Source organism: Melanostigma gelatinosum (assembly GCF_949748355.1).
Source record: "Melanostigma gelatinosum genome assembly, chromosome: 22".
Lineage (NCBI taxonomy): Eukaryota > Metazoa > Chordata > Actinopteri > Perciformes > Zoarcidae > Melanostigma > Melanostigma gelatinosum.
The window spans coordinates 15,775,660-15,802,597 of NC_136655.1; the positions used below are offsets into that span (position 1 = coordinate 15,775,660).

Sequence of the window (26,938 nt, forward strand, 5' to 3'; positions counted from 1 at the left end):
CTCATGTGGCTCCTACATGTACACTGCACACCCAGCTGAGGACGTCAAACTGCAGATTCTACTTCATGCATGCTTGCTTGACCTTTTCTCTTTTAAGCATTTAAGCGAATATATTACAGGTGAATAGAGTAAAAAAAAAAAACAACGTTAACGAATAGATATCACCATAACATGTCCCCAGTTAATTACTGACATTAAGATAAGTATTTTTGTGTTAAAAGTTTTCTAAAATTGTATGTTTGAATATGCAAATGAGTCCATCAGTCCAGTAGATGACGAAACAAAGGAGCATTCAACAGCAAGATGGCATGGTTGCTATGTTACAGCATTGTTTCTGCAATGCTCTATTGAATATTTGCATTGCTGTAACTATCAGAGAAGCAGTAGGCCCTTAAGCATTAAGTGGAATATGTCAATAAAGTCAAGACAATATTCAATATGCTCATGAAAAAACAGTCAAAAACATTGCTAGTGTGTCAGAAGTCCTCAATGCCTGTAGCCCCACCGAGCTAAATAATCACCAGCCACCACTAATGTGGTTCATAAAACAAGTACTGTCTTTGAGTTTTGTCAAGTAAAACCAAAGAGCTGAACATTCTAATGATTGCCTCTGAGTGTGTTCAGACCTGACTGCTGAGGCCGATGACACAATGAGAATCTGTGGATGTGACAGCTGTCGATCACTGACCTTGGCATGTCCGTTCATCGGTGAGCAGTTTATGGCCTTTCTGGCAGCTGCATTCGAAGGAGCCCACCGTGTTCCTGCAGAAGTGATCGCAGCCTCCGTTGTTCTCCTGGCATTCATCGATGTCTGGGTGGTGAAACAGAAAGGTCCATCAGCGAAGGCACAGGTCTGTGTCAAAGCTCAACCGGATTTTAGAGAAGACTCCGTGTACCTACAGCACCTACTAGGTAGTGTAGACAAAATGAGTACCGTCACGTTGTCAGAATTTTAGCGTTGAAGTATCGGTTTGCATGACATCCCTGGAGCACACCAAACAGTTAATGTACTTCTGGTGTCATGTAACATGCTGACTTTGCTGAGTCTATTCGTCATGTTCACTGTGATTCAATGTTTTAATGTATTTCTCTCTCCTATGATCTTTTTACTGACTTTTCCAAATTCGGCGCAGTGTTTCATTGTGGCGTGTGTACTGGAATGGAACATTTAGCGTTTTTATGGTTTAACAGGACTCCAGCAGGCAGCGTGGATGAGTCTTTGGAGGTTCAGCTTGTTCATAGGGATCCTGTCTCATCCCATGATACGCTAGTTACCTGGAACTAATGCAGTCAGGCAGAGAGAAGAGAGAAAAAGGAGAGAGCTAGTAATGGAAGGTGGCTGATGGCCAAGAAAAGGGGTAACTGCGACATCTTTATATCTTAATGTTTCAATAAAAAAATAAGAAAAGAAAGTAAGGAAAGTAGGGGGAAGCAAAAAGCATCATTAAAAGCACTTGTTCTACAAGAAACATCTTGTAATATGAAGTTGTTTCTTGATCCTGCTAAGAATAAAGAGGTGAAACCAGTTTGTTGTCGTCCTTTCAGACCGATTTATATCTAATTTATAGTTATCATGAAGTGTTTTGCACCCTAAACCTGCAGATGAATCTACAAAGTCAGTGAAAACAACTCTAAATGTTTATTTGATTTCTGAAATAGTAAAACAAACCTGAGCTCTAGTCCAGCTGTGGCGCAGCCATCCAGAGGCATCCATTCTAAAATGATAACAAGGCCAAAGTAACCGCCCCGAGGCAGCATGTTCAGTGGCAACGGCAAACCTGCTGCCAGATCTGGCAAACCCCAACCATCCAGTTTACGGTGCCCTTAGATGAACCCAAACTGCTGAATCATGTCTGTCACTGGCTTTTTCCCATAAATACATTTTGCTGCTCCTTATCTCTCTTTTATAGAAAGTATTCCCTTTCCAGATAAGATTTGTTTTCCATTTGTCACTGGAAAAACTTTGTTTCTAGAGGAGGAAAGATCAGGCTGGAAAGAGGTGTGTAGAGGTTGAGGGTGGAGGAGTTCGAGGAGAGGAGCATGGAGCAAAGGAGGAGCGAGAGGGGACAATAATCTCGCAGATTACACAGGGTAAGCCCTTTTTGATTGGTGCTCTAAATGATGAAAACGGTGAGGGATTAACACCTAAACCCTTGAGCTGGGGAATAAGTCCAGCAAGACACCACAGAGACATGGGGGAGGAGGAGAGAGGGGGAGAAGTTGGAGTATGGCGGTAGAGGAGACAAGATACAGAAGAAGAGAGAGGAAAAGGAGAAACATAAGGACATACAATAGAATTGCCTCCAGCGTCCGGTCAAATTGTTCAGGTGTACAAACGTGAATTGTTTGTACACCTGACAACATGCTTGGTCGATAAAGCTGATTTTGACATACCACAAAGTTGTAGCCATGACAGTGAACAATGCTTCAAATATGGATGTTGTCGTAAAGAAACTAGACATTTTAAGACATGGATCATTCCCACACATCTTCAACCCGGCATCACAGAAGATCTAGACCAGGGTCACCAACCTTTTTGAAACTGAGAGCTACTTTAAGGGCACTGAGTCGTACGAAGGGCTGTTTGATACAAACTTCCTGAATAACAAAGTTGCACAGATCACCTTTTAATAATAATAATATGTGTGAAGAGACTGTCTGATCACATGCCAATGTTAATCATTCCTCACAATAATTATTAACAATGATTGTGTATTTTGTTCAAAATCACACCCGTTATATTTTTTTACAAATGATCACTTCCAACATTTTTTAGGAAATCATTAACTGGCATATCGTCACATCATGTCTCGTTTGTACTAACCACTACCTTTGTAACATTTTTGAACAAATCATGAACTCTGTCCCATGTTTATACAAATGATCAGTTATGTAAGATTGATATCGGAGGGATATCCGGCCAATCCAAAGACGAGGATTGTAACCTATTAAATGTAGTCATATAAGTTTTGCGAGCAGAAGAGCAGTGTAGTAGTCGCGCGCTAGGGGACGCCCCTCACGCTCAAAGCATGGTTTTCTCCTCGAAGGCTGCAATTTTGCTCACGCGAGCAGAGATATTCTGCGAGGAGTGATGTGAAAGCACTCGTCAAAGTAATATACGCGCGCTGCTGTTTAATTTGCACGGGCGGAACCTCTACACACGCGCGCGTGGATCCTATTTGCGCTCTCGGATTTTGACAGTGATTTTCCCGTGTTGGCTACCTCTGATCTAGACAGTCACCGCAGTTTCGAGGTGGGCATCCAAGATGAGTGAAATGTAAATTGTGAAATATGGTCACCATCTGTTCCTGATTTATGGCAGTAAATGGTGCTCAGAAAAGTGTTTTTGCAGAGTATTATGATGTCAGAGTGAAGTTGACCTTTGACCTTTTGGAGATAAAGTGTCCTTGAGTCCAAGTGGATGTTTGTGCCAGATGTAATGAGATTCCCTCCAGGCGTTCCTGAGATATCACATTCATGAGAATCAGATGGACATGAGGTCACAGTCACCTTTGACCAACAAATTCTAATCAGTTAATTATTGAGTCCAAGTGGACATTTGTGCCAAAATATAGATCTTTGATTCTCTGCCCAAACTCGATTGAGCCTGACCCGACCACCAGGTTCAGGCCGGCCTGTAAATTGCCCGAGTTTAAATCTGGTCAGGTTAGCACCAATGTTGATGGCCATCCTATCCGGCCATATTAATGAGGAGAAATTTCCACTGCGATCTATGTGGGTAGGTAGGCCCTATATGCTTTGTTATTAGTCATAATGTAATCTTGAATTTAATTTGATCTTCCATTTTTTTATTTGTGCTATTCGTTCACTGGCTCTCTGTTAATTTCAGTTGAGCAGGAATGCTTCATGCTATTATCAATAACCTACATAACCTGCATCATTTCAAGATCACTATTTGATTATTGTCTTGTGTACTTTTTACTTCTGTTCGAGAATCGTGTCACTGACAGAAGTTGCCCAGAACAGACTCCCACCTCTCAGGAGAAATGTTCTATAATATATACAAATGGCATACGACTAACGAGTAACTTCTGCCCTGGTTCATGCTTGGGGCGGGCATAGATAGAAACTATGCGGGTTAATGTAGGGTTGGGACTGATTATTTGCCACCTTTTTGTTTTGTTGCGTAAGTAAACCTAAAAAAAATGAAGTCGTTTATTTTGAAAAGACACGTAATGAGCGGAAACTGACACTCCATCCCAGACACGTTCAAAACTGACACTAGAGGTGTTAGAAGAGCACCATAGGGCCACTGATCGGTCAGTATTTGACGAGTCAGGAGTGAGAGTGTGTTGGTAGCTTGATCAATTCAGACCCCGCTGTTAACAGGGTCAAGAGAAGGTTGTGAGAGGACAGAGAGGTCCAGTCAACACACACTCTCAAATGGCCCTCAGTGTAGCGTGATAGGAGCCCTTATAAACCAGACAGTAACTAAGCCGCTGTGTTTTTCCATCAGGGTAGACTCTGGCCTCCCTGGTCTGATCATCTCAGTCTGTATCGTCAGGGAGCTTCTACTGAATGAACTCTTCATCTAAATATGGAGCCGAGACAGGAATCCACAGCGAGGTAGCTGCTCGTGCGGTAAAAATGTAGTAAACTGTGTGTCCCGCTGTGCCCTGTCAGCGGCCTGTTCGAGGGACTGTCCCTCCATCTGGCTCGGCTGAAACGGATATCCCCATGGCAGGAAGGAAATGAGGCTCTGTTTTTTTTAAGGAGAGTAGGACAGGTAAGGCTGTTCAAGTAGACTTAAGTGTACATCTAACGTCCCGAAATGTGATATCATATCAGGAGAGAAGCTTTTAGATCTGCTCTCAACTGCCAGTCTGTGACCTCCTCTTGACTTTGTGCTTTTCCTCCTGTCTGATGCTCTCTTGTTTTTAATTTATTTTCGCTCCTCCAATGCTCTGTTGTCTCATGTCTAACCTGCAGCGCCGTCTGCCAAAGGATTGAAATCAGTCATGGTCATCTTCTTGTTCTTTTCTTTGACATGCTGACAGTAGCTGGTAGGCTGATCTCTATCTGTGACACAGCAGGAGGAATGGCTTTTCCCCCTCCCTTCAGGTTAGACACACACACACTGTATAATTGCCAACCCTGAGACTTCTTTTCAAGACAAGGAAATTTTAACTTGATCTTTTCCTCCATTTTGTGATTTTTGAAGGAATCAGATAAGAAAAAACGGCACAGAAACCACAAGAAGAACAGCTTCAGGAGTTGAGGAAAACTGGATTCTTGAATCAGGCGTGTTGGCAAGTGAGCAAGTCCACAACATTCCCCCTCTGCCCACGACGTCTCTGCTCTAATGCCTATGTCGAAACAGTGGATACCACCCTGGGTCTACCCAATGCAGACAGACACAGCTTCGTAATTATTCTGGCAGCCACAAACACTGGCAGAACGGCCGCAGCTGCCCACACTTAATGGCCACTCTGGGGATGGCTGAGCCTCATAACGGGGTCTATAATTACCTTTAATGGAGCTTAAATAAGCTTTGAGCTTAAATAAATACATTAAGCCTCCACACATCTTGAAATAATAAAGTTCAGTGAGTGGCGAGAGAGCACAGGAGAGTGGGTGCAGGGAGAATGAAGGGTGGCCAGTTCCGAGAATGTCAGTTGTCCCTCTGGTGTTTATCCTCCATCAACAGGGCTTTCATCAATGTTTACCACTGCAACCATTGTAGTTTGTCATGCTAACGTGCTAGTATTTGCTTATTAGCACAATATTCATCAGCTGTTTTTGTCCAAAGCAAAGTAGGAATGAGGTACAATCCAGGTTAGATCAAGGAGATGACTTTGAGAATACTGCCTCAACAGTTATTAAGACCAATTCATACTTTCCTCGCCCGCTTGTCCATGAGGGTCTGCTTTGGTCTGAGAGATGTATATGTCCGTATCCGCCCATGTCTGCGCAAACCACCCAAAATGTGACCACACACACTTTAGGCATCCTCCAGTTTTGTGCAACACTCCAGCCCAGTTGGTGGTGTTTGCACCTCGAGCTGGTTTGCCAAGAGGAAGAAGAAGATAACAAAGTGGATGCTTGTCCTGAATAGAAGTTGTGCGAGGAGATCCACAGTTACCTGTATCTAAATATTTTGCTCTTAAATAAATACAATGACAGTCAAATGCCAGTGAATCTCTGGCACTCAACATCTTGGTGCATTAGTGCAATCAAATGGTATGGAGTGTGGACCGGTAAATGTGCATGCCTGGAAAGCCAGACCGACGCAGACCCTCAATGGGAGTACGAATGGAAGCACCTACCGAACGAATGTCCGAGGCTTTACATGTTCTGCCTGACAAAGGTGCCACAAGGCTGCAGGTGCAACTCAGACTAATTGGAATATCATTAATTACAGGTCATACACTTTTCGTATCGGATCAATTCAGATTCTGATGGCACTAGATGAGAAGTTAGAGAATCCATCTGGTAGCTGTTGAGATTTCACTGGATAAGTAAAATCTTTGAATGGTTGGTGGTGGCAGATAAAAGGTCAGGGGTTAACCGAAGTCATCAGGATTTAACCTCTGAAATAAATGTCATGGGAATCCATCTCATAGTAAAGATATTTTAGTCTAGATCGAAGTGGACCAAACATCAGACAGACTGAAAGACTCACATCGACATCCATCGAGCCATGTCGCTGGCATGGTTACAAATGTAGAAATACAACAACAGCTTTCTCTGTATAAGAGCAGAAGAGTAAAATTGTGAATAAAATCAGTGTTCACATGAATGGGCACTTGATGTCATCATGTACAAACATCTGGGGTGCCAGAAGCCATCTGGCCTGAGGCGTTTGTTCATGAAGACGCTCCTAATGAACTAATTAGTGCTTCACATGGACTGAGGAGAAAAACACGCTGGCATTTGTCTCTGCTTATTTCCAACGATCACACAAAAGGGTAAAAAGCATGCACACTTCTCTCACTTCAATGTTTCCTCCACAAACGGCTGTCTGCCCTTGTGGGAGAGGATTCATTCGTCACTTTCACAACACAAGGATACACACACACACTGGCTGTCTCCCGGGATCCATCTCTGATATTTACTCTAGACCAGGGATTCCCAAAGTGGGGTGCGAGCTGCCTCTAGGGGGTGCGCGAGAGGAAAAATGTAATGACGGTGCAGTCCTGTCTCCTAAAAATTACGTTCCCCCAAAACTAAAATGCATTCTCAATTACGTTTTACCACGAACGTATTTTCTCCCTGATTACGTTTGTGTTTGACGTACAAATACGCTTCTCATCAACATATCTTTGCCATACTCTAGTCTTTATTATTTTTCTGTGATCTGCCTCGCCTCTGCCCCGCCACCCACGAGTTGTTGACCCGCGGCCTGTTCCGAGGGCTGACAGACCTGACGATCGGGTGCCTCACGGCGGGGACGGCTGGAGACCTCGCGTCCCGGCGCCAACGAGTGAGCGCCGCCACTCGGAACCATAAAACCAAGTCCCGGATTTCACCCGGGGGACATTCTGGAGGTATTGTGACCGGGTGATGTGCCTCGTTGCTGGGGAGGTATGAGCCGAGAGTGGCGGGGTGTTATGGAGGTATATATTACAACTCGGTGTTGTTCCCGTGCGTGGATGAGCGCATTTCTGCCGGAGACAGGCGGCGTGTTGTGGTAGTATTCTGACCGTGTAATAGGGAGAAGGAGAGGGACAAATGTTAAAGAGATGGTGGAATGTATGATTGGAGAGAGAAGCGGAAAAGTTGGACGTGATCCCGGTGTCCAACAACACTGTCACGCCGCATCGATGCTTTGTCCGAAGACATCCTGGCTGCATTGGTCGGTCGCGTGAAGAAGAGTGAGTTTTACTCTCTGCAAGTAGACGAGCCTACAGATGTGGCCAATCTGGCCAATCGTCCGTTACCTTCGTAACGTTACGTCCGTTACCTTTTCTAAGGCACGGTGCAGGAAGAGTTTTTGTGTTTTTTATCTTGTAAACAAACGCCACGCGCGAGGAAACTGTTCTCTCATTCGTCCGATTTTTATGCGGCTCTGTTGCTTTTTTTTTTTTAAGGTGTGGGGGGGGGGGGGGTTGGGGGTGCGTGAACCCGGTCGGGATGTAGGAGGGGGTGCGTGGCCTAAAAAGTTTGGGAACCGCTGCTCTAGACGATCAATATGTTGCTCCGGCCTTCGATCAATACTTTCACCCTTTACCAAGAGCTGTTTATCTCTCTGAATATCACACAACGCTGACAGACATTTCCAATCTCTTGCTGACAGACTGGCTATCGGCTGGCTGCATGTGCAGGTTTCAAAACGACCACATGTGGTACTTTTTACAGCCTTTTTAAAGCTGGATTTAAGAGCAATTAAACGACCAAAATAAAGAAATAAAGAGACTGACAAAAGCTGTCTATTTCCAATTGAACATAGCTCATGAAAAAGTGTGAGACTATAAATTGAAATAAAAAAAATGATTACTCTGAAATGATTGAAGAAAATGTTCCATGAAAACACAACATTATACTGTATTAACCTTGTTCTATATTTAAACTTTATTCTATTTAATATGAAATAATGATAACTAGAGACCATCTTGCGATGGGATCACACCAGCCAGGAGGGAGTCTTCCTGTCAGGTCTGACTGCTTCCATAAAAATTTTGTGCAAATCTTAACAAAATTTACAGAAAACCTGCACAAAAAAAAGCTAACTGATACAGATTTCCATCCACTGCTGTACAATTGGGAGTTGGGAGCATCGACATAGCATCGTGGTGCTAATAAGCCAAGTTGGGTGCTCCTAAACAATTGCAGAAGAAGAGGGTGCAATGAAATGACGCAGTAAAATGAGCTCCAGGCAAATGTGAAACGAGCAAAAAACATACAAAATGTGAAGAAAAAATGACATTTCTGTTTGTTTGATGTATTGATGTTTGATGTATGTAATGTGAGGAAGGTTACAGTCTCCTCATCGCTCCACTCAACTCTTCATCTGAAGCTTAAATTACATTAAAGTTACGTGCTTCACTGCACTTTGTTACATTTTCTTTTCATCAACACACAAACTTTTCTAACTCAGCCAAGAGTAAAACTTTTTTGCAATATTTCAGATTTTTACTCTTTGATGTGCAAATTCAAAATGCACATAAAAAGAGGTGGCTGTAAACGCACATATTTACTCACGTGACATTAGTCTTTGCTGGTATCTGACAGCTGTGAAGTTAATCAGTCATACTATTGAAGAAAGTTAAATGTTTGCATTCTAATCCATAGTTAACTGATGAAATGCTGTAGCAATGGTTTCAGTCAGGAGCACAGTTGTCTGACACTCTTTAGCAGCAGAGGAAGCAGCTGTGGTTCAGGTGTTGTATGACAGACCATGAAAATCTTAGGCCCTGTTCACACCCGCAATGTCCTGGGTGATCTGATCACAAGTAAACAGCTCTAAGTGCACCGACACACACCATAGACTGAAAGAAATATGGACGTCATCTCGATGACATCACCCATAGCTTTCTGAAGAGCCGCTGTGAAGCTCAAAGTGGGCGGCTCCAGGCGTCGCCTTCTTTGCAGCGATGACTCCGCCTCACTCTAAAAATGGGCAAAGAGGGGGGTCGTTGGAGGAGCTGAGACAGCTGAGACAGGTGACGCAGTAGAGCAGCAACACCCACCTTTCACTCAAAGAATGATGCTTAACCTTCAGGCTTAATGTAATTGAAACAGGTGAGTTATATGAATTAATAATATTCACCTTCAGTACATTTGTCATGAATGGGGATATGAGCTGAAGAGACATAGAACGTTTTCTTTTACCGGGCTGTTTTGTACATGTAGAGTTGGGCATTTTAACATGGGCATCTATGGGGATTAACTGTCTTTTGGAGCCAGCAGTGGCCATTTAAGGAAGTGCAGTTTACACCTGGCATTATATTGCCTCTCCAGTGACCACTTGTGATCGGATCTTACTTCCTCACTCTATATGCAAATAAACATGTACATCATTTCCATTTGTGTTGTTTTTAACCTGCAGGAGCCAGCAATGCACTTCCTGTGCCTAGGCCGCCGAGAATTAAAATAAGAAGAAATCAAACAGTATAGACTGTGTGTAGTCCTGGGCGTGTTCTAGGAAGCACAAATTGCCAAAGATGTGTGTTTGTGATATATCTCTATGGCCTAGTTTCAGACCTTGTGGACCAACAGCTTACTTAATTTGATACAAGTGAGGGAGTATGTACTTCCGTTTAGAGGACGTCTGAGTAGGCGGTCGTTAATGTGGACACATTCATGTACACACTGCCATATGCCTAGACTGCCACCAAATGTGGTCTGAGCAATTGGATTTCAATGTGTCCTCAGTGCATTCACACCTGTACTTAGAGCTGTCCACCTGTGATCGGATCACCCAAGATTCATGTTAATGTGGACAGGGCCTTGGAGCAGCAAGTTTGCTTGGTGTGAGTAATTGATTAGGAATAAATTGGGTTAAAAAACATATTCAGGCACTTTTTAATGCAATATTTCAGTAATCCAAATGGCAGGCCTTTTGCACAACGAGAATTTGAAGTGAATCCACTGGTAGTTGAACGGCGACCTTGAGGGGATTCATTTTTCTTCCAGGTTATATATTTTGGATGTGAACTTTTCACATACACTGCTCTGGCTGAGAAGGAGGCTAAGGGCCAAATGAGAAGGCTTGCTAATATCCACCTGGGCCAAAGGAAACAAGTCCTCCACCCCCCTGCCTGCTCTTCTGTAAGCCTCGGGCTGGGTTTGAGAAGTCCAGTGTTTGGAATGAGAAATCTGACTCCAGAAGGGACCCTGATGCTGCTGCAGGGCTCAGCTGTCTGATGAAGACCGGGGGGGCTGAACTGATTGATCAGCACTGAAGCCTAAACCGACCGCCACCAATGAGGGTGGAGAGACTGAACCGTAACTCCTCACCTCTGACCCCTGAATCTACAGGTCAAGCCCAGGGTCAGGCTGTTATGTAAGAGGCTTGTCTGGTTACCTTGTTCCTGAGAGAAAGACTGAGACAAACCGACCAGGGATAAAACTCTTGCGTTGTCACTTAGACTTGCTTGCAGGAATGTGCTACTCGTACCTCCAGGGTATGAGCTGCACACAGTGGAGAGTTTTACCAAATATAGTTTCACCAAATATTTGCAGTAAAAAGCAATTAAATGATTTGCAGAAACCCGAACCTCTACAAATAATTACGGACTGAGTACAGGGGTTCTAGTTTTCTTGGAGAGCGCTGGTTTTCTGGGCATGTGGGCCAAGGGAAACTCTTTACACAACAATAAAACAGCCAGTGATCTGGGCCTAGCTGGGCCGGAGCGAGGGATGCCGGCCGGGCTGCAGTCATGTAAGGTGATGGATACCGCGGCTTTATGACTGGATTAGTTCCCAGGACCAGTGTGGACACTTATCTGTGACTCTTCACTGGGGCAACAGAAACCCCCAGGCTACTTCTGAGACAAATTGTACCAACACACATAAGTATTATCACACCAAAAGAATGGATTGTAAGAGCAGCAAAACTACTCTACTTCTCTCTTGAGTTATTCCCTCAGTAAAGATTTTAAACATGAGTTTATGTCTCAATCTCCAGTTGCAAGTCTTCTTCAATACAGCATGATGTTCATTTAGTAAATGATGGTCCATTTAGAGTCACACAGACCATAAAGCAGGGGATGCTTTAGGGCGGGCTAGCTTGGGATTGACAGGTCATTACCAGAGCCGTATATGTTGTCTCTATGTCTCAGCAGTCCAAATAAAGTAACTTCCATTCAGTGGTTGCAAAAAGCCGAGATGGCAACGGCCGTAATCCAAAACGCCAAACTTTAAAACGTGACGTCACAAAAACTACGTGCATTTCTTACATACGCTCTATGATTAAAACCAATGTAATGTACTGCAACTAATATTTCGAAAATGGTACAGGCGCTGTCCCTCATGTATAAACAACCAAATGTCATATTTCCATAATGTTTTCGACATTGTTTTCCACTGATAAGAGTTGTGATTGGAGCTCTACATCCTATTGATGTGCCCTCTTGGTTTAATACTACCGACTGAAAAATTAGCACCACCAACTGTTTATCTAAATGCACCAAACTCTGAATAATATAATGATAATTCATATTTATTTTGCCGGTTTTATGGAAAATGGATTACAACTTGTAACCAATTGTGATGGAAACCTGACAACTGTGACAAAGTGCATGTTTGTATGCATAAAGTGGTCATGACGTTCCTTTGTTAAACGGCTATTAGCTTCCAGGTGGATGTGTTTGTGTGTGTGTGCACACTTTCAGGTCTTTTCAGGTGGAGGAGGAATGCAGGCCAGTGGGGACGTGTCTCAGGTGCCAATACACACTGAGTGCTGTACAGTGCGCCAACCACACGCTATCCACACGCAACCACAAGCACACACATCCAGCCTCCAAGGAGCTTGCATGTGCACAAAACACAAACTAACACGCGACCTCAATGTGTGTTAATTAACCCACAAAAACAGACAGACACACACAAACAGTAACTCATCCTTCCTCCAGCGTGCACCTTCTAATCAAACATCTGGAAAGGGTTAAACAAAGAAAATCTTCCTCCTCTCTCTCTCTCTCTCTCTCTCTCTTTCTCACCCATTTGTCGGCACGAGAGCCCAGTGATGAACCGCCTCCTCGGGTTGGCGTGTCTGTCATCGTGAGAGGCTGAACCGGCTCGTCTGTCAGCGCAGATGAAAGGGCGTTTATCGGACTGGTGGGTTTTAAACATGCCCTACATAGTTTATATTGAAATGATTATGATAGACAGGCACAACGGGGCACATCCCCTTTAGAGCTTTCGAGTAAGGTTGACACAGACAGGGAGAGAGTTAGAGAGAGCTGTCTGTCTCTATCAAGCAATTCAGTGGCACGTTAGACGAGACCACCTCACAGTGTGGCATTTATCTTGCCGCTAACTACTATGTTCGGTAAACTACTAAATGCCAGCAATTATATTTCATACTGCATCCTACAATACGCTGCTAACACGACTGGGATTACATGTGCTACCGGAGTCGACGCGCCCACACACACACACACACACACACACACACACACACACACACACACACACACACATATGGCTTCAGCAGGAGATATTGATTCACTAACTCTCAGAGAGCCACTGCAACCTCTGTGTGCTGTTGCCAAGGTTACAGGAAGCCCCCTGTCATACAGGAGCATTTACAAAATGCTCTTCAGGCACCGTCAATAAAAAAGCACAGTCACCTTACAGCAAGAGTTTGAATGTATTGGCAGCTTCCTCCAGGTTCAAAGACATGCAGTTTAAGAATGGGTAACGTGCCTTCTGTCAATTGCATGATGGGATAGGCTCCAACCTGGCAAGGAGCAGTTTTAAAAGGTTATAGATGGGAGCATCGTAGTGGCCAAGGGGTTTAAGAAGCTGACCAGGTCACTGCAACATCCCTTGTTAAAGTGCCGACACTGCCATTATTGGGATTACCTTGAATGAGATTACCTTCAGTGAAGGTCATTAGGTACCCGTTAGAGTATTGAGATCAAGGTGGTGGCTTGATCCTCATCCGAATTTCGTTGAGTCTCAAGGTTTGTTAGTTGTATTAACACAATGCGTGAGACTGGACGGTGAACTAGTAGGAGAATATGTATTGATGTAGGCTTTGATGATGTTGCCATTCTCTCCCTGTTTCTTGACTCAAGCTGTTCAATAGTGGTGGTGTTCTGCTTGCAAAGAAAGGTTTCCGTGGACCATGCTGGTGCTGTACCTGTAGTTTCAGGTCGTGGCCTCTCGTGGTGGTGCTAAGGGATTTCTTGAACATACTGTTGCCACATACCGTACATTACAATGTCTACAATTATTTGTACAATTATTTACGTTTTATTCCTAATTTCCCATTGACGTCTCACGGGCCGGTCGGCGATAGCCAACGGGCGGGATATGGCCAGCGGGCCGTACAATGCCCAGATCTGGAACAAGCTGCTCTATGGGACTATTTGTTCAGTCGAAACTGATTCCAAGAAAAACTGTTCATAGTCTGTTGATTACTCTGAGCAATGGGGACATTGGTTTTGGAAAGACAAATTGGAAAGGAATTTTTCAATGTTATGAGGACAGAAAACATCATTCCATCCACCTCCCTATCTCCAGAGACAGACATCTCAAAACCTGGACTAATAAGTCTTTAGTAATTTGGGCGACCCTTTAAAGTGAATGGGAGACATTTTACCAAACAAACGTAAAAGTTCACATCCTGACAATCCTTTCAGCCTTGAAGTTGATGTGGTTACCTCTTGTACATTCTACCTCAGCTCCAGAATATTTAGTTCCCTACAGTAAATTTAAAAGATTTAGATTTTCCCCTCAGAGATCTGATGTCACTCGATATTCATGTTCTCCCACATCCTATAAGTCCTGCACATCGTGGTCTGGGTCTAGCTGAGGTACAAACAGCAGCATCGAGCACACCCGATGTGTGTGTATGCAGAAGTGTGTGTCTCCCTGCCTGGTGCCCAGGTGATAGATACTGATCGATGTGCGCCGCCTCCTCTGTGTCTCTCAACTCCCCTTAGCACTGATTCCCGCTCTGGGATTTATGAAGCCCGGGGGGCTGATCGACAACCAAATTATGTGGGTGGGACACAGCTGGACTGCACTACTATCCATCTTCTCCACTCAACTCTTGGCCGAACACAAGAGGGGAAACTTTTCATTTTTCCACCACTGTAAATGCCAGGTCCTGTCAGGACCACAAATCACCGCGGGAAGACAGAGTGGAAGTGTTTGCACAAGCTGCTGGGTTTGAACTCGACATCAGAACGGCAGACGGGATGTTCTACCAGCATGCAACTGCAGTGTTACATGTCTGTCAGCAGACGATACTGCTGGAGGGGCTTCTAGAACCCAACGGCTGGCCTCATGAATGTGGCTTTTCATGTTCAATATGTTCTGTCGCCCCATGAAAACACAATCAACTGTTTCAGCAAAGTGCTCAAAACAACAATTGTTTACGTGACAAAGCCCTCTATTGACCTCAAGTCTGGTGACATCGGGTCTGATGGATGAGTCAACAAAACATCACACTTTAGAGGTATAATGTGTAACTTTTATGAAGCATATTATCAAAATATGACTGGACCTTTGCTATATATGTTGTTGAATTGTGTGCTTACATTATCCCAAATGTTTACCACAGACACAGAGGAATCACTCATTTTAATCAAGCTAATGGTGGTTTTCATTTGGTCACCTGTCAGTACCATCATATCCTTTTTATGTCGGCGTTGGTTATCACGGCTGCATCCGCCGAACAGCGTCGGAGAAACACTGATTTTGAACGAAACACTGATTTTTTAAACATCTGTAATCAGGGTTTTTTCCGGTTTAGAGGAGACCTCTGTGGTAAAAACCTCTAGAGCGATGAAAACTGAGATATTCTTAACGCTGCTCATATGCTGTTTCCAACTGACAGTCAACATTGGTTTCTTTTAACGTCGACCGCCATCGCTCCTTAACCTTAACCAAACGGTTATGTTTGTAACCATGAGGATAAAGCTCCTCTAAGCTAAACTAAAAACGTACTCTAACCTAAACCATGACCTTAACCTAAACTTAACGGGCCTAAACTTCACTAAACTGGTCCGGCTGCAGGACCCACCATCACCCCTTAATGACAAGCCGCCCACGACCCAAATTATTTATACATGTATATATATATATATATATATATATATATATATATATATTTATAGAACTATATATATATAATTATAATATATAATATTATATATAATATATTTAATATAATAATTATTCAATACGTCCAGTAGTAGTAACAACGTCTCTGTGTAGTAAACAACTGCCAAATCAAATAAAGAGAGTACACATCAATTATATTTTAACAAATATTATTCAAATTTTTCTAATTTAACTGGATGGATTATAAATAATGCATGAATAAATGTTCTTCTCATTTCAAGTAAAATAACGGCTGGATTAAAAAATAAATTTCGTCACAAAATTTATTTTAGAAAAATTATTTTCACTGAAATGAAAGCAGCATTAAATTCAGTTCATTCAGTGAACTGAATTTAAGTGAAAAGGCCACAAATGAAAAGGCCACAATATTATATTTTTCTCGTCTTCTAAAAAGAGAATTTAGTGTTGGAAGAATTCACCTCTATGACTCTGGTCTCTCTGGCCAATTTTCTCTTTTGGAAATCGTCCTATGATTTGACTTTCACAACTTAACAGTCCTGCTCTGCTCTCTGTATCCTCGTCTCTCCCCGTGTGTCACGGTGTGTGAACATCTCACTCAAGTCAGGAAACTTGACAGAATACCCATATTTGATTGGATGAGCTGCATCACGTGATGTGATTCACAACGCATTGGTCGGTGTTTTTCCTGCACCGCTGAACAAGTGGCGTAAATGCTGGAATAATTCCGCTGCATAAAAAATGCCCTTCAAAATAAAATAAAATAAATTTTGTCAGTCAAAGACCCACTGAAAACGGGTCCGCGACCCACCAGTTGAGAATCACTGCTCTAGTTGAGTACATTTCCCAGACTTCAGCTGGATGGTGCTGTCTGTGTGAGTATGTCATGGGTGGAGGAGAGAGAGAGAGAGAGAGAGAGACAGTGGGCAGTGTGGGCCTCACTGTTCAAACATCTCAAAGTTTGCCGACGCGTCGTCTGCCTGCCAGGCCTGAGACAGCTCCGGCTCCAGGATTTCACACACCTACATGTCAGAGTCTCAAAACGGCCTGACGCTCAGTCTGCAAACACACGCACATACACAATCCAGAACACACACGTATGCGTACACTATTATACAATTTAAAAGAGCCAGCTCACATCACACGATGCTCGTGGAATTCCAACGCGCAAAAGAGTCATGCAGCTGTCACATGACCTGCACCGTGTTGCTGTGACGACTGTCATATCTCCTTGACCACGTCTGTTACCTGTGGGGTTGTGCCTGCCCGATTCATCTCTCCATCCATATCATTACCCTTCTCACAATTAACCACAGGTAGTTTTACCCAAGAGACATGAGATAGGCTCTGGGCAATATATCAATATTATTCTAGCTGTTCTTTACCCACGTCATTATATCGATATTACTGATGATTAATTATCAAAAAAGTCATTGTGAAAATATTTTGTGAAAGCAACAATACAGCAACCCTACAGTATCGTCATCGATAGAAATGCAGAAATGCAGTCAAAAGTTTATATGAAGCTAATATGAGGTTTTAGCAGTTCTGGGTATCATCCAAAGTTAATGTCTTTTTAGTATACAATTTCCACTCTAACAGTGTTTCCTTGCTGAGCTATGGAGGAGAGATAACACAAAGAGCAAACATTGTACTAGAATTGTGCAATCTAGGCTTGTATGTCAGCAGGGAACAACTGTGTCCAGTCCTGACGAGAATAAGGCCCCACTGCCTGTAGAGACCACTGTTTGAACCCACAGGTCAGCCTCATTCAGCGAGGCTGTGTGTTTAAAAGGAAAGACGAAACACTAGAATAAGCTGGTAGGGATGTTTAGGCCCACACTGCAGCAGCCTTCTCTTCGGACCACTGTCATTGACGTCAGTGGCAGGCTGGCGGAAGAGGAAAAAATGCTCGGAGGCAATGTCAACAACAACAAGCAGCGTCAGTGACCGCGACCGGAGCTCTGTGCGGTTGGAAGTGAAGCAGATGGCGGGGGTCTGGTTTGGCTCTGGATCACTCAGATACCAGTCATAGCAGGTGGACCTGGTGTCCTCTGCATACACAAAGTGCTTAGTGACGCGTACCTACGAATCCCACTGCATTTCTTGGCAAGACCCGCTCTGCATAGCTGGTTGAGACAGTTGGTTGAGGTTGGACATTGACCTTGAATGGTTAGGATCAGAATAGCTCAATTGTCAGGGTATAGGACTTGAACAAATCAGGTTACTGGTACCTCGCAAGAGCACGGACGCCTGGCCAATCCGAGCGCTTGAATGCTATGTAGGGCGGGTCTTGCCAAAATCGGACCCAATACCAGGTCATGGCCTTTTTTTCTTGACGCTCAGCACAAAAACAATGTAAACAGAAGGTCATTTAGCATTGGTTCTAGTTTTTTCCCAAAGTATTTGTGACAGTTTTCCCTAAACCTTACGCTGCGTTTCTTTTTGCCTAAACCTAACTTTAGCTGTGGTGTAGCTTTTAGCTTTGTCGTCCCGAAAAAGAAATCGTGCCGAGCGACACAAAGAGATTGCATTTTGTGACCATTTCACGAAGTGGCGTGAGACTGTGTTGGTAAAGCCGTGGGACTCTTTGCCCACACAGCATGCTTGCACATGCGTGCATGTTCCCACACGTCCGTGTATCCACTGACCTTTGCAGGTTTTGCCATCAGGCTGCAGAGTGAATCCCACGGGGCAGCTGCAGCGCACCCCTGTGGCCGTGTCTTTACACGTCCTGTCGCAGCCGCCGTTGTTCACGGCGCAGGTCTCTGCAGGATGGCAGGACAGAGTTGGAGAGAGGGACAGAGGAGAAGGGGGTGTTAACATGTGACCCCCGCTTCGGAAGCAGCATGAAAAAGAAACGGGAGGGTGATGTGGGTTGAGACAAAGCTTCATGCGGTTGAAAAATACACAAACAGCAAAACAGTAGGATGTAATGTATTCTCATGTAGCTTTGTCAACACACAGATGATGAAATTACATCACAACACAGTTTTCATGAGTAGAGGCTTTTTTTTATACAGCGACGAATACAGTGTTCATACACTAAAGTCACAATGAAGATGTGTTTATCATTGGCAGCTGTGCGTGATCACAAGAACACAAAAACACTACGCTGAAGAAGGTGGGTGAAGAAGTCTTTGGCTCAAAGGTTGGTCCTGTATCCAAGTAAAAAGAAAGGGTTAATGTAAGTCGACAGAAAAATAAAAGTTAGTGCAAGGTAGAGTGATGTAAGTCGAGAAGACACTCAGCAGAACTCTGCGTTTATATTTTACTCAAGAAAAAATGTTGGTGTGCGTGGTGCAGATAAAAGGTTTGCTGGGACTTGTGAATATCGCCCGAGCTGATCCCAAAACAAACACCAGCTCATGGTAACTCCAGCTCACCTGCCCAGCCGCTGTTGCTTTAGCAAAGCTCAGCACACACTTTCCCGATGGGGAAGAGAAGTGCTGAGAAGGCTGAAATCTGATGTTGACTCGTGTTTGTTGAAAGGGATTCAATAATACTACACCTAATAAGGACGTTTCAGCTGGTAGCTGTTCGTCTTCTGGTGGGTCTGACTTCAGTTATTCCAGAGGAAGTTCTAGATGGTTGTTTTTTACCCAAATGGTTCAATTTAAATAACATCATCAAAAAAAGGTTCTTTGTTTTCTACAAAATTAACATTTGGAATTCAAAGGCTTTTCCTGGACAACACCAACAAGTAAATCGTGGATGTGCCCCTCCTTTTTGGAAGTTTTTCCCCATTTAATTAAAACGCCAGGAGATTGTGTGCCCAAGAGAAGTGAAGAGGGAAATAGGAAAAGCCCTTTCAGGCTGGCAAACACATCCACGTCCAGAGGTCAAAGCATTAGCATAATGGGCTTTCAGAACGCAGAGTCACAAACTGCATCGGAGCCAAGATGGCGGTGGCATTCTATGGAGAAACAGGAAGGTGTTTGTGGATTTGTTTGTGTGTCTTTGCGCGGATCCAAACAACATCAATCTCACGGTTTCTTCCCTTAATCTCTGCTTTCTGGACGGCATTTGTTCCACGCTGTGCTTATCCGTCAAAGCTCTGTGTTCAACATTTGCAATCCTTTTCATGTCTAGTCCTCTCTCTCCGGAGGAGAAGTTCTGAGGCTATTTCAAACTCTGTCTTGAACGGAGAAGTGTTTTAGAAAGAGGCAGGACAGAAGTGAGACAGAAGACCCCTGTCCCCTCTCCACTCTCGAGGTCGGGTCTTTGTCAACTGTGTGGGAATGCGTATTGTTACGTTAACGTGAGGTTAAGGTCTACGTGCCTCCACAGGTGTATTCAGTCAATAAGACTTTTTTTGTGTGTGTAAAGCTACAAGTGCATGTGAGTGGACTTGATGTGTGCAGATGTGGTGTTTATGGGTCAGAGTGATTTATACTGAGTACAGTTGGCCCTATCATTAGGTGAGGCCGGGTAAGCACAGTCCTGCTCAGAGCACCCCCCTACAGGCCACGCCCCAGCCCAGCCCCGGGGCCAGACCAAGCATGGGAACACACGCACCGCCGGGCCTGATTGATGTGCTGGACGAGCCCCTCATAACCCCCTCAGCCCCCTCTCCAAGCCTCTCCACCTCCATCTAACCCTGCATATTTCTATCTTTGCCTGGTTTTTGTGTGAGTGTGTGTGTGCGCACATATTTCTGCAGTGAACTTCTCCATCATTAGGAATCACCAATGCTGGATTCTGATCACATTATTTTGGCCTGTTAGTTTGTTGTCTAATCATTCTTTGGTGTTTATTTGGGAAACGTTTGAACTTTTTTAAAGGAGAAGATCAAATCAAACACCACACGTGCAAAAGTTGGCGTATTTTCTACTGAGACTGTTGACACTATGAATAAATGAGCTGCTGATTATGTTCCAGAGTAATAAAGCAGTAATACAGAGTGTGTGTCGTGGTTAAAAGGTTCCCTTCCTATTCAAAATAAACGCATTATTGTATTTTATAATATGAATGTGTTTTTGCTTCAGCATGATGTCTAGAGTCAGTTGTGGCAAAGATTAAAGGAATAGGTCAACCTTTTGCAGCATCTCAAAAGTTCACAAATTTAACACTATTTTTTAAACTGCGTTGGCAACCTTCAAACTTCAACTTTATTTTATTGTGACATACATACATGAAATTTGACCTCAGTATGTAGGAGCAGTGGGCTGCTGTGAATTGCCCAGGGAGCAACTTGTCGTGATTAGTGTCTCCCTGATATTTACAGACATGTGACTGGTATCGATCTTCTCGTCTACAGTAACTCTTAGCAAGAAAGCAAAGTGGATTTCCTAAAATGTTAAATCTATTCCTTTAAAGTCTCAGTGAAATGGAAGTTAGAGCGTCTTTATCTTCTGTACTGTGAGTACCCCCCAATGAAACGGTGGGTAGACTTAGAATGCAGTGCAATACAGAGCTACGGAGGACTGAGGCTCGACACACACCTCCCTTTGTTGCTAAAAGTTGCAGATTGATTGCTGGATATTGGTTGATATTAGCTTAAAGAAAAAGTGTAACATTTAGGGGGATGAATTGGCAGCAATGGAATACAATATTAATGTTTAAACCTATGTTTTAATCAGTGTATTACCACCTTTTCGTTAGCTGTTTTCGTCAGCCTGCGCCGTCATGTTTCTACAGCAGCCCAGAACGAACACTGGCTCTAGCGAGAGACTTTTGCGTTTTATGTTATCTGAAGGTAGTGATGCATTCCAAAACCATTGTTACGTCCAGTGTTGCTCTGGGGACATATTTAGGTATAAAATGCACGGCCCACCACTGGGTAAAGTGAACCAGGTGAAGTGAAGGATATTTGAGTTGACAGCAACTATGCTGTTACTGTATGTGCAATAAAATATTTGAGAGTAAAAAGCCCAAACAGTATTAATACATCTGCGAACCGAATTCAATCGGCTACCACTGTTATGTTTACACAAGCAGAGCATGAACAATCGGCCAAAAGCTGTTTTTTTGTAAACGTCTCTGAGACAAACCAGAAATGTTATTTTTTTAATTTACATTTTCCATTTATTTCCAGTGAGATATTAATGCCTTTGCTGTTGTAAACATAACTGTTGCTGCTGTATAAACAATATTTAGATACATCTTAGATGTAAATTCTAATCCTGTTGTCAATTTATTTGTTTTTAAAATACTTTAAAAAAAAATTCCGATGCAATTATTTAGTCATGTATATAGTATCAAGATATTGTTTTACAGGAAGAAAAGATGATTGGATTTTTATATGAAAGAATACGAAGAAACTTCGTTTTTTTGTTTTTTAAATATATTGATAAGTAATATGACCTGGGATGTCTAAAACAGTGAAAAGGGCATTTTTAATTTCATCTCCACTTCAAGTATTCATCTGAAACGGCCCACTGCCCATTCTGTGCAATTGACATGACATGACTTTTGAGTCAATTCCCAAATTTAATTGAATTCCACTAATTTCTGTTGAGCATAATTGATGAAATATCAAACAGATCATGAAGTAACAACTTATTATTTCCGTATTTCCATACTCCCTTCTGTAGCATGTCACCTGTCACACAGGTGGGTTAGCAACTCTGTGGTTAACTTGTGAATTCTGATCGGTGATGAACCCGATCATGTACATTCATGATTTTTCAAAGTGATTTTATTCCAAATTTCATTTGGGATACTGAGATGATAAAGACCAGTCATCAGGTTCTTTGACTCTATGAAATCAATATGAAAAACAGGAAGGGAACATTTCCGGTTAGGGGATGTTGGAAACATGAAAGCAACTGAACACAACTCTCCTCCTGCAGACAGAACAAGGGCGGCGACTCCATCTGTGTGTCAGCGAGGGGCAGAGGAATGGGAGGGAAGACAGCAAGTATACACATGTCCGTCACACTCCTTGCATTGGAAACGCTGACCGCTCTTTCCGTGAGAGGACACACGTTCTATTGATTAAAGCTGGAGAGTGTGAGAGAAAACGATGTGCAATGTGTATACTAAAGCATTGTGCCATGTAACAGCAACTGCTGCAGTGTTGGGAAAAGGTGAGAGGGGCACAATCATCTGCCGGCGCTCAACGAGATCCCCCCCTTTTGCCCCGTGATGGGCAACTAATCAGCTGTCAGTCAGCATAGCTCTGGCCTGGAATCACGCTGTATGGATACACCCACTGTGCACGCACACACCTCAGCTTCGCTCCATCTGTCGAGAGGTATATTGGGAATCCAGGGCCACAAAAACTGTAGCACCACTGAGTCTCTCTTTTGACACTTTGCTCACATATGTCCAGCACCTGGCTCCTGATTTTCCTTCAAACTCTACATTATGAAATGTCTCCGGATTGCTTTTCATCAAGTCTTCCCCACACTCCTTCCTCTCCCCTCCCTTTCCCGCCATTCTCACTCCCACGCTTTCTCTATCCTGTCCTCGGCTCAGCAGCGCCTTTTTAATCAGAGCCTCACTCTGAAGTTTTTGCGCCATGTAATGGCAGCGGGGGCAGAGACAGGAGTGTCGTGTGTCAGAGGAAGCAGACAAACTGATGGCCGTGTCAAATCGAACACGCTGCTGCTGTTCTGGCTGTGCCGGAGCAGCAGCGGGATGCCCTCCACGCTCTCAGCATCCACACGTGTCTGTTTGTTCATGCAAACGGGCATGATGGAGGCCTCAAACGTTTAATTCAAACACAGACAGTACTGGTCATCACATCGTTAGGGTTAGGGTAAGTATCCAAATACTAGGACATTAATAAGTGTTTAATCTCGTCCGTGAATTCCAAATTCAACCTGAACAAAATTTGTTTTGGCTGACTTTTATTTTTGTTGGAAACTTCCGTTGTTTCTATCTGTGCACCTTTCTGAGGTAGACTGAGGGAGGAACCAGCTGGACATTAAACCATTCAGCAATTTGGAGAATGGCCATCTGTATGGCATAGTGTCCTCAGACCCTTTCAAATCTTCAACCGTGTCGAAGTTTGAAAACAGTGGTGCTGCCGTGGCTGATTGATTTGAAAGCAAAACCTCCAAACGGCTTAAAAACTTGATTCACTGTTGTGAGGTTTTTGTAATGTAATCCCAGTGAGTTGTCCATGACCTACAGTAGGGCAGCCCTGGAACACTACAGGATACAGGCGACATGCTGGTACAACAGGAGGTGAAGCAGGGTTTAGGAGAAATCCAATACTCAGTTTAAAGGTCATAGAGGGAGGAGAGAGAAGGACGGACAGATAGATCTGTTAGAATCAAATTCTTCACTCTTCCTCCACACTGGACAGAACCTGCTGAAGTGAAATGTGTATATAAGAATGGAACATGGTTTAATAGACGACAGAGTGTAGCACATCGTTTTGGAGTACTGGGGCACCAGGAGGGCTTTCCGATGTACTACTGTCTCAGAAAATAAAAGAAAGGTTCAATTTAAAACAGGAGAGGACGAAAGTAAAAAGCACAACTTTGATCGAAAGACCCATTTAAGTCTGTCAAATTGATCAGGTTGTAGGAAAAACATTGATTCATTTATGAAAAGATGGGTTGAAACAGATGTCACTGGTGAGCTTTCCCACCATTATATCACAACTGGGTCTCACTCCCAACTCGTCAAATACCGATGATTGTTCGGTGCCCCTCAGCGTTTGACACCGATTCTCAACGGAATCTTCCATCTTCAACTGACGCGAATATAAACCCACTGTTGTCATTATTAGACACTCAGAGCAACTGCGTAGTATAAAGAGCGAGGTAGTCAAAACAGGAAGGGTGGGAGGGGAGTTGGATGGGTCAGACAAACAAAGGATTTTCGTTAGGCAATCAGGTGAATCGTTAGGCAATCGCTAGTCAAGTGAATCTTTAGGCAATCGGCAGTCAGGTGAATTGTTAGGCAATCGCTAGTCATGTGAATCTTTAGGCAATCGGCAGTCAGGTGAATTGTTAGGCAATCCCTAGTCATGTGAATTGTTAGGCAATCGCTAGTCATGTGAATTGTTAGGCAATCCCTAGTCATGTGAATTGTTAGGCAATTGCTAGTCACGTGAGTCTTTAGGCACTCGCTAGTCACCAAGCATTATTTGTTGTCGCCAATTGTGGGAGGGGGGGGGGGATTACGGAGTAATGCTGCGTTCACACCAAATGCGGCGCGAATAATTATTATTCGCGCGTATAGATTACATACAAAGTCTATGCACAGACGCGATGAGACTGGCGCGGCGCGAATTTGCGATGGCGCGATTGATGCGTCAAACGCCAAATCGCCCCAAACGTGCAAGTTGAAATTTTTTAACTTCTGCGAAATAATCGCGTGACGCTGTGGCGCGATAGCCTATCAGCGTTGAGTTGCTCCCCCATGTCATCACTGACTTCCTGCCGTTGTTGAATCAGGAAATAAATCCTGTAGCCGTCTGTGTTCACCCAGAGCGCTACGATACCTCATATCAACAGAGACCGGACCAAACTATGTGTATACATGTGTGTGTGTAAACCATACGGTACAAACAATGAATAGACGCTGCCGTATTTACGTCTACATGACGTTATTCTGACTGTTGGTGGAGCTGCTACAATGTTAGCATAGCCTAGCACCGATCCATCCAGCTCCATTGAGAAGACAAGTACAAATCGGCATCATTACGTAGTTACTTCGGAGTCCCTTTTTGTCGCTTTATTGCCGTTAAATCACAGCCAAATCAGTTTATTTTGTGTTCATACAGCTGGAGTAAACAGCGACGTGTGGCTTGCTAGACACAGTGAATACAGCTCGATAAACACCACGGAGAACCCAGACATGACGGCGTTTAGTTTCCACAACACGTACTTAGCAGACATAGAGGTTATTTTTTTTCGTGGTTAATGGCGGACAGTTGAACGGCTTTCGGGGCGATAAGCCACGCCCCCTCTCCGGCGTGTCCAGCGCGATTCACGCGAATGAGCACAAATGGTCCGCGGCGTTTTGACCGGCGGCGCAATTGACGCAAATATGCGGCGCGATGAAGTTTGGTGTGAACACAGCATAAGGGTGTGTATGTGTGTATATTACTATGTTTTTTATTATTATTAGATATTTTTTATTTTATTTATTTACTATTTGTATGTATGTGTGCATATGCATATATATATATATATATATATATATATATATATATATATATATATATATATATATATACATAGTAACTTATGGTTGATTTTGAATGCATATCTTGAAAATCAAGAAACATTTGATCCCAAAAAAAAGAAGACTCACTGAGTAGAGAGGTCTCGCTTTACTGCCCCTTTTGAGAATTATGGTTTTGAGAATAGTCTACCAAGTGCAGTGCAAAATGTTTATGGTGTAGTTCTGTAATCATGGGGCAAGTTGGGGTCACAAATGGAGCACCGGAATGGAGCACAAAACATTTGGAGTAAGGTGCAACTGGGAGTGTAAATGTTAGTCATAAGAAAACCCTAGAGCCATCCAGAGATTTGGTAGGTAGAGTTAGGGAGGACCAGTTTAAGGAAAAAGTGACCTCTTTTTTTCTGTTTTCATCACTTTAGATACAGTTGCAACAAAACTGTGCAAGACTGTGGGAAACACAGTGGGCATCAAAGATTTAAAAGAAAAAAAATTAACAAAATAAAGACAGAGAGACGAGGAAGAACGGAGAAGAGTGGAGTCGGGGATACAAGCACAAGCGCCATGGCAACACATAGAAAGAGGAAGAAAAGAGTTACCCATAAGTAGCCGCCGTTTCACCCGCTTGTCCACATCAGCTACTGACGTGGCATTGAACTCAGAGCTCTCAATTGCAGCCTCATCTTTCTCTAAAACACAAGTGACAAGGGGACAAACAGTGAGCAGCAGGTTAATGAGAAGCCCAAATGACCAGACCTTCAGCCCCTCTTGGCGTTTGAGCAAAAAAAAAAAAAAAAGCCAAGAAGCAAAGAAGCGATGAAGAAGCGCCAAAATCCCTGTTAGCATGTTAATCCCCAAACAAATGATAAAACCCCCAGAGCAAACAGAAGAACAAAACAAAATGGATAAAATGATCAGTGTGTAGCTTACAAAATGAAGCGGTAGGTAGGCAAGTAGGTAGGGAGGGAGGGGAGGAGGTTCAGGGCTTACATATGAAGAAAGTCAACAAAAACAAGGATGGTTAGAGGTGTGGGGTTTGGGGGATGGAATGGGTTGGGGTGAACGTTAAGGGGGATTTTAACTCTGATGTTGATGTTGCTGTTGTCGCCGATGGAGTGTCTGTCTTCCATAT

At 43.4% G+C, this 26,938-nt stretch overlaps 1 protein-coding gene across 2 annotated transcripts in view; it reads right to left on the reverse strand.

The window, feature by feature from the left end:
* scube1 (signal peptide, CUB domain, EGF-like 1) overlaps positions 1–26,938 on the reverse strand; it is a gene marked incomplete at its 3' end in the record, with an annotated part of 116,031 nt that overhangs the window by 18,592 nt on the left and 70,501 nt on the right. The window contains exons 7-9 of one of the 2 annotated variants that reach the window (XM_079294553.1): positions 26,406–26,495; positions 18,372–18,488; positions 689–811 (exon numbers count right to left, since the gene is read on the reverse strand). In XM_079294553.1, the coding sequence (XP_079150679.1) occupies positions 689–811; positions 18,372–18,488; positions 26,406–26,495 (330 nt within the window). The remainder of the gene's footprint in view (positions 1–688; positions 812–18,371; positions 18,489–26,405; positions 26,496–26,938) is intronic. The other variant, XM_079294554.1, reaches the window with a different exon arrangement.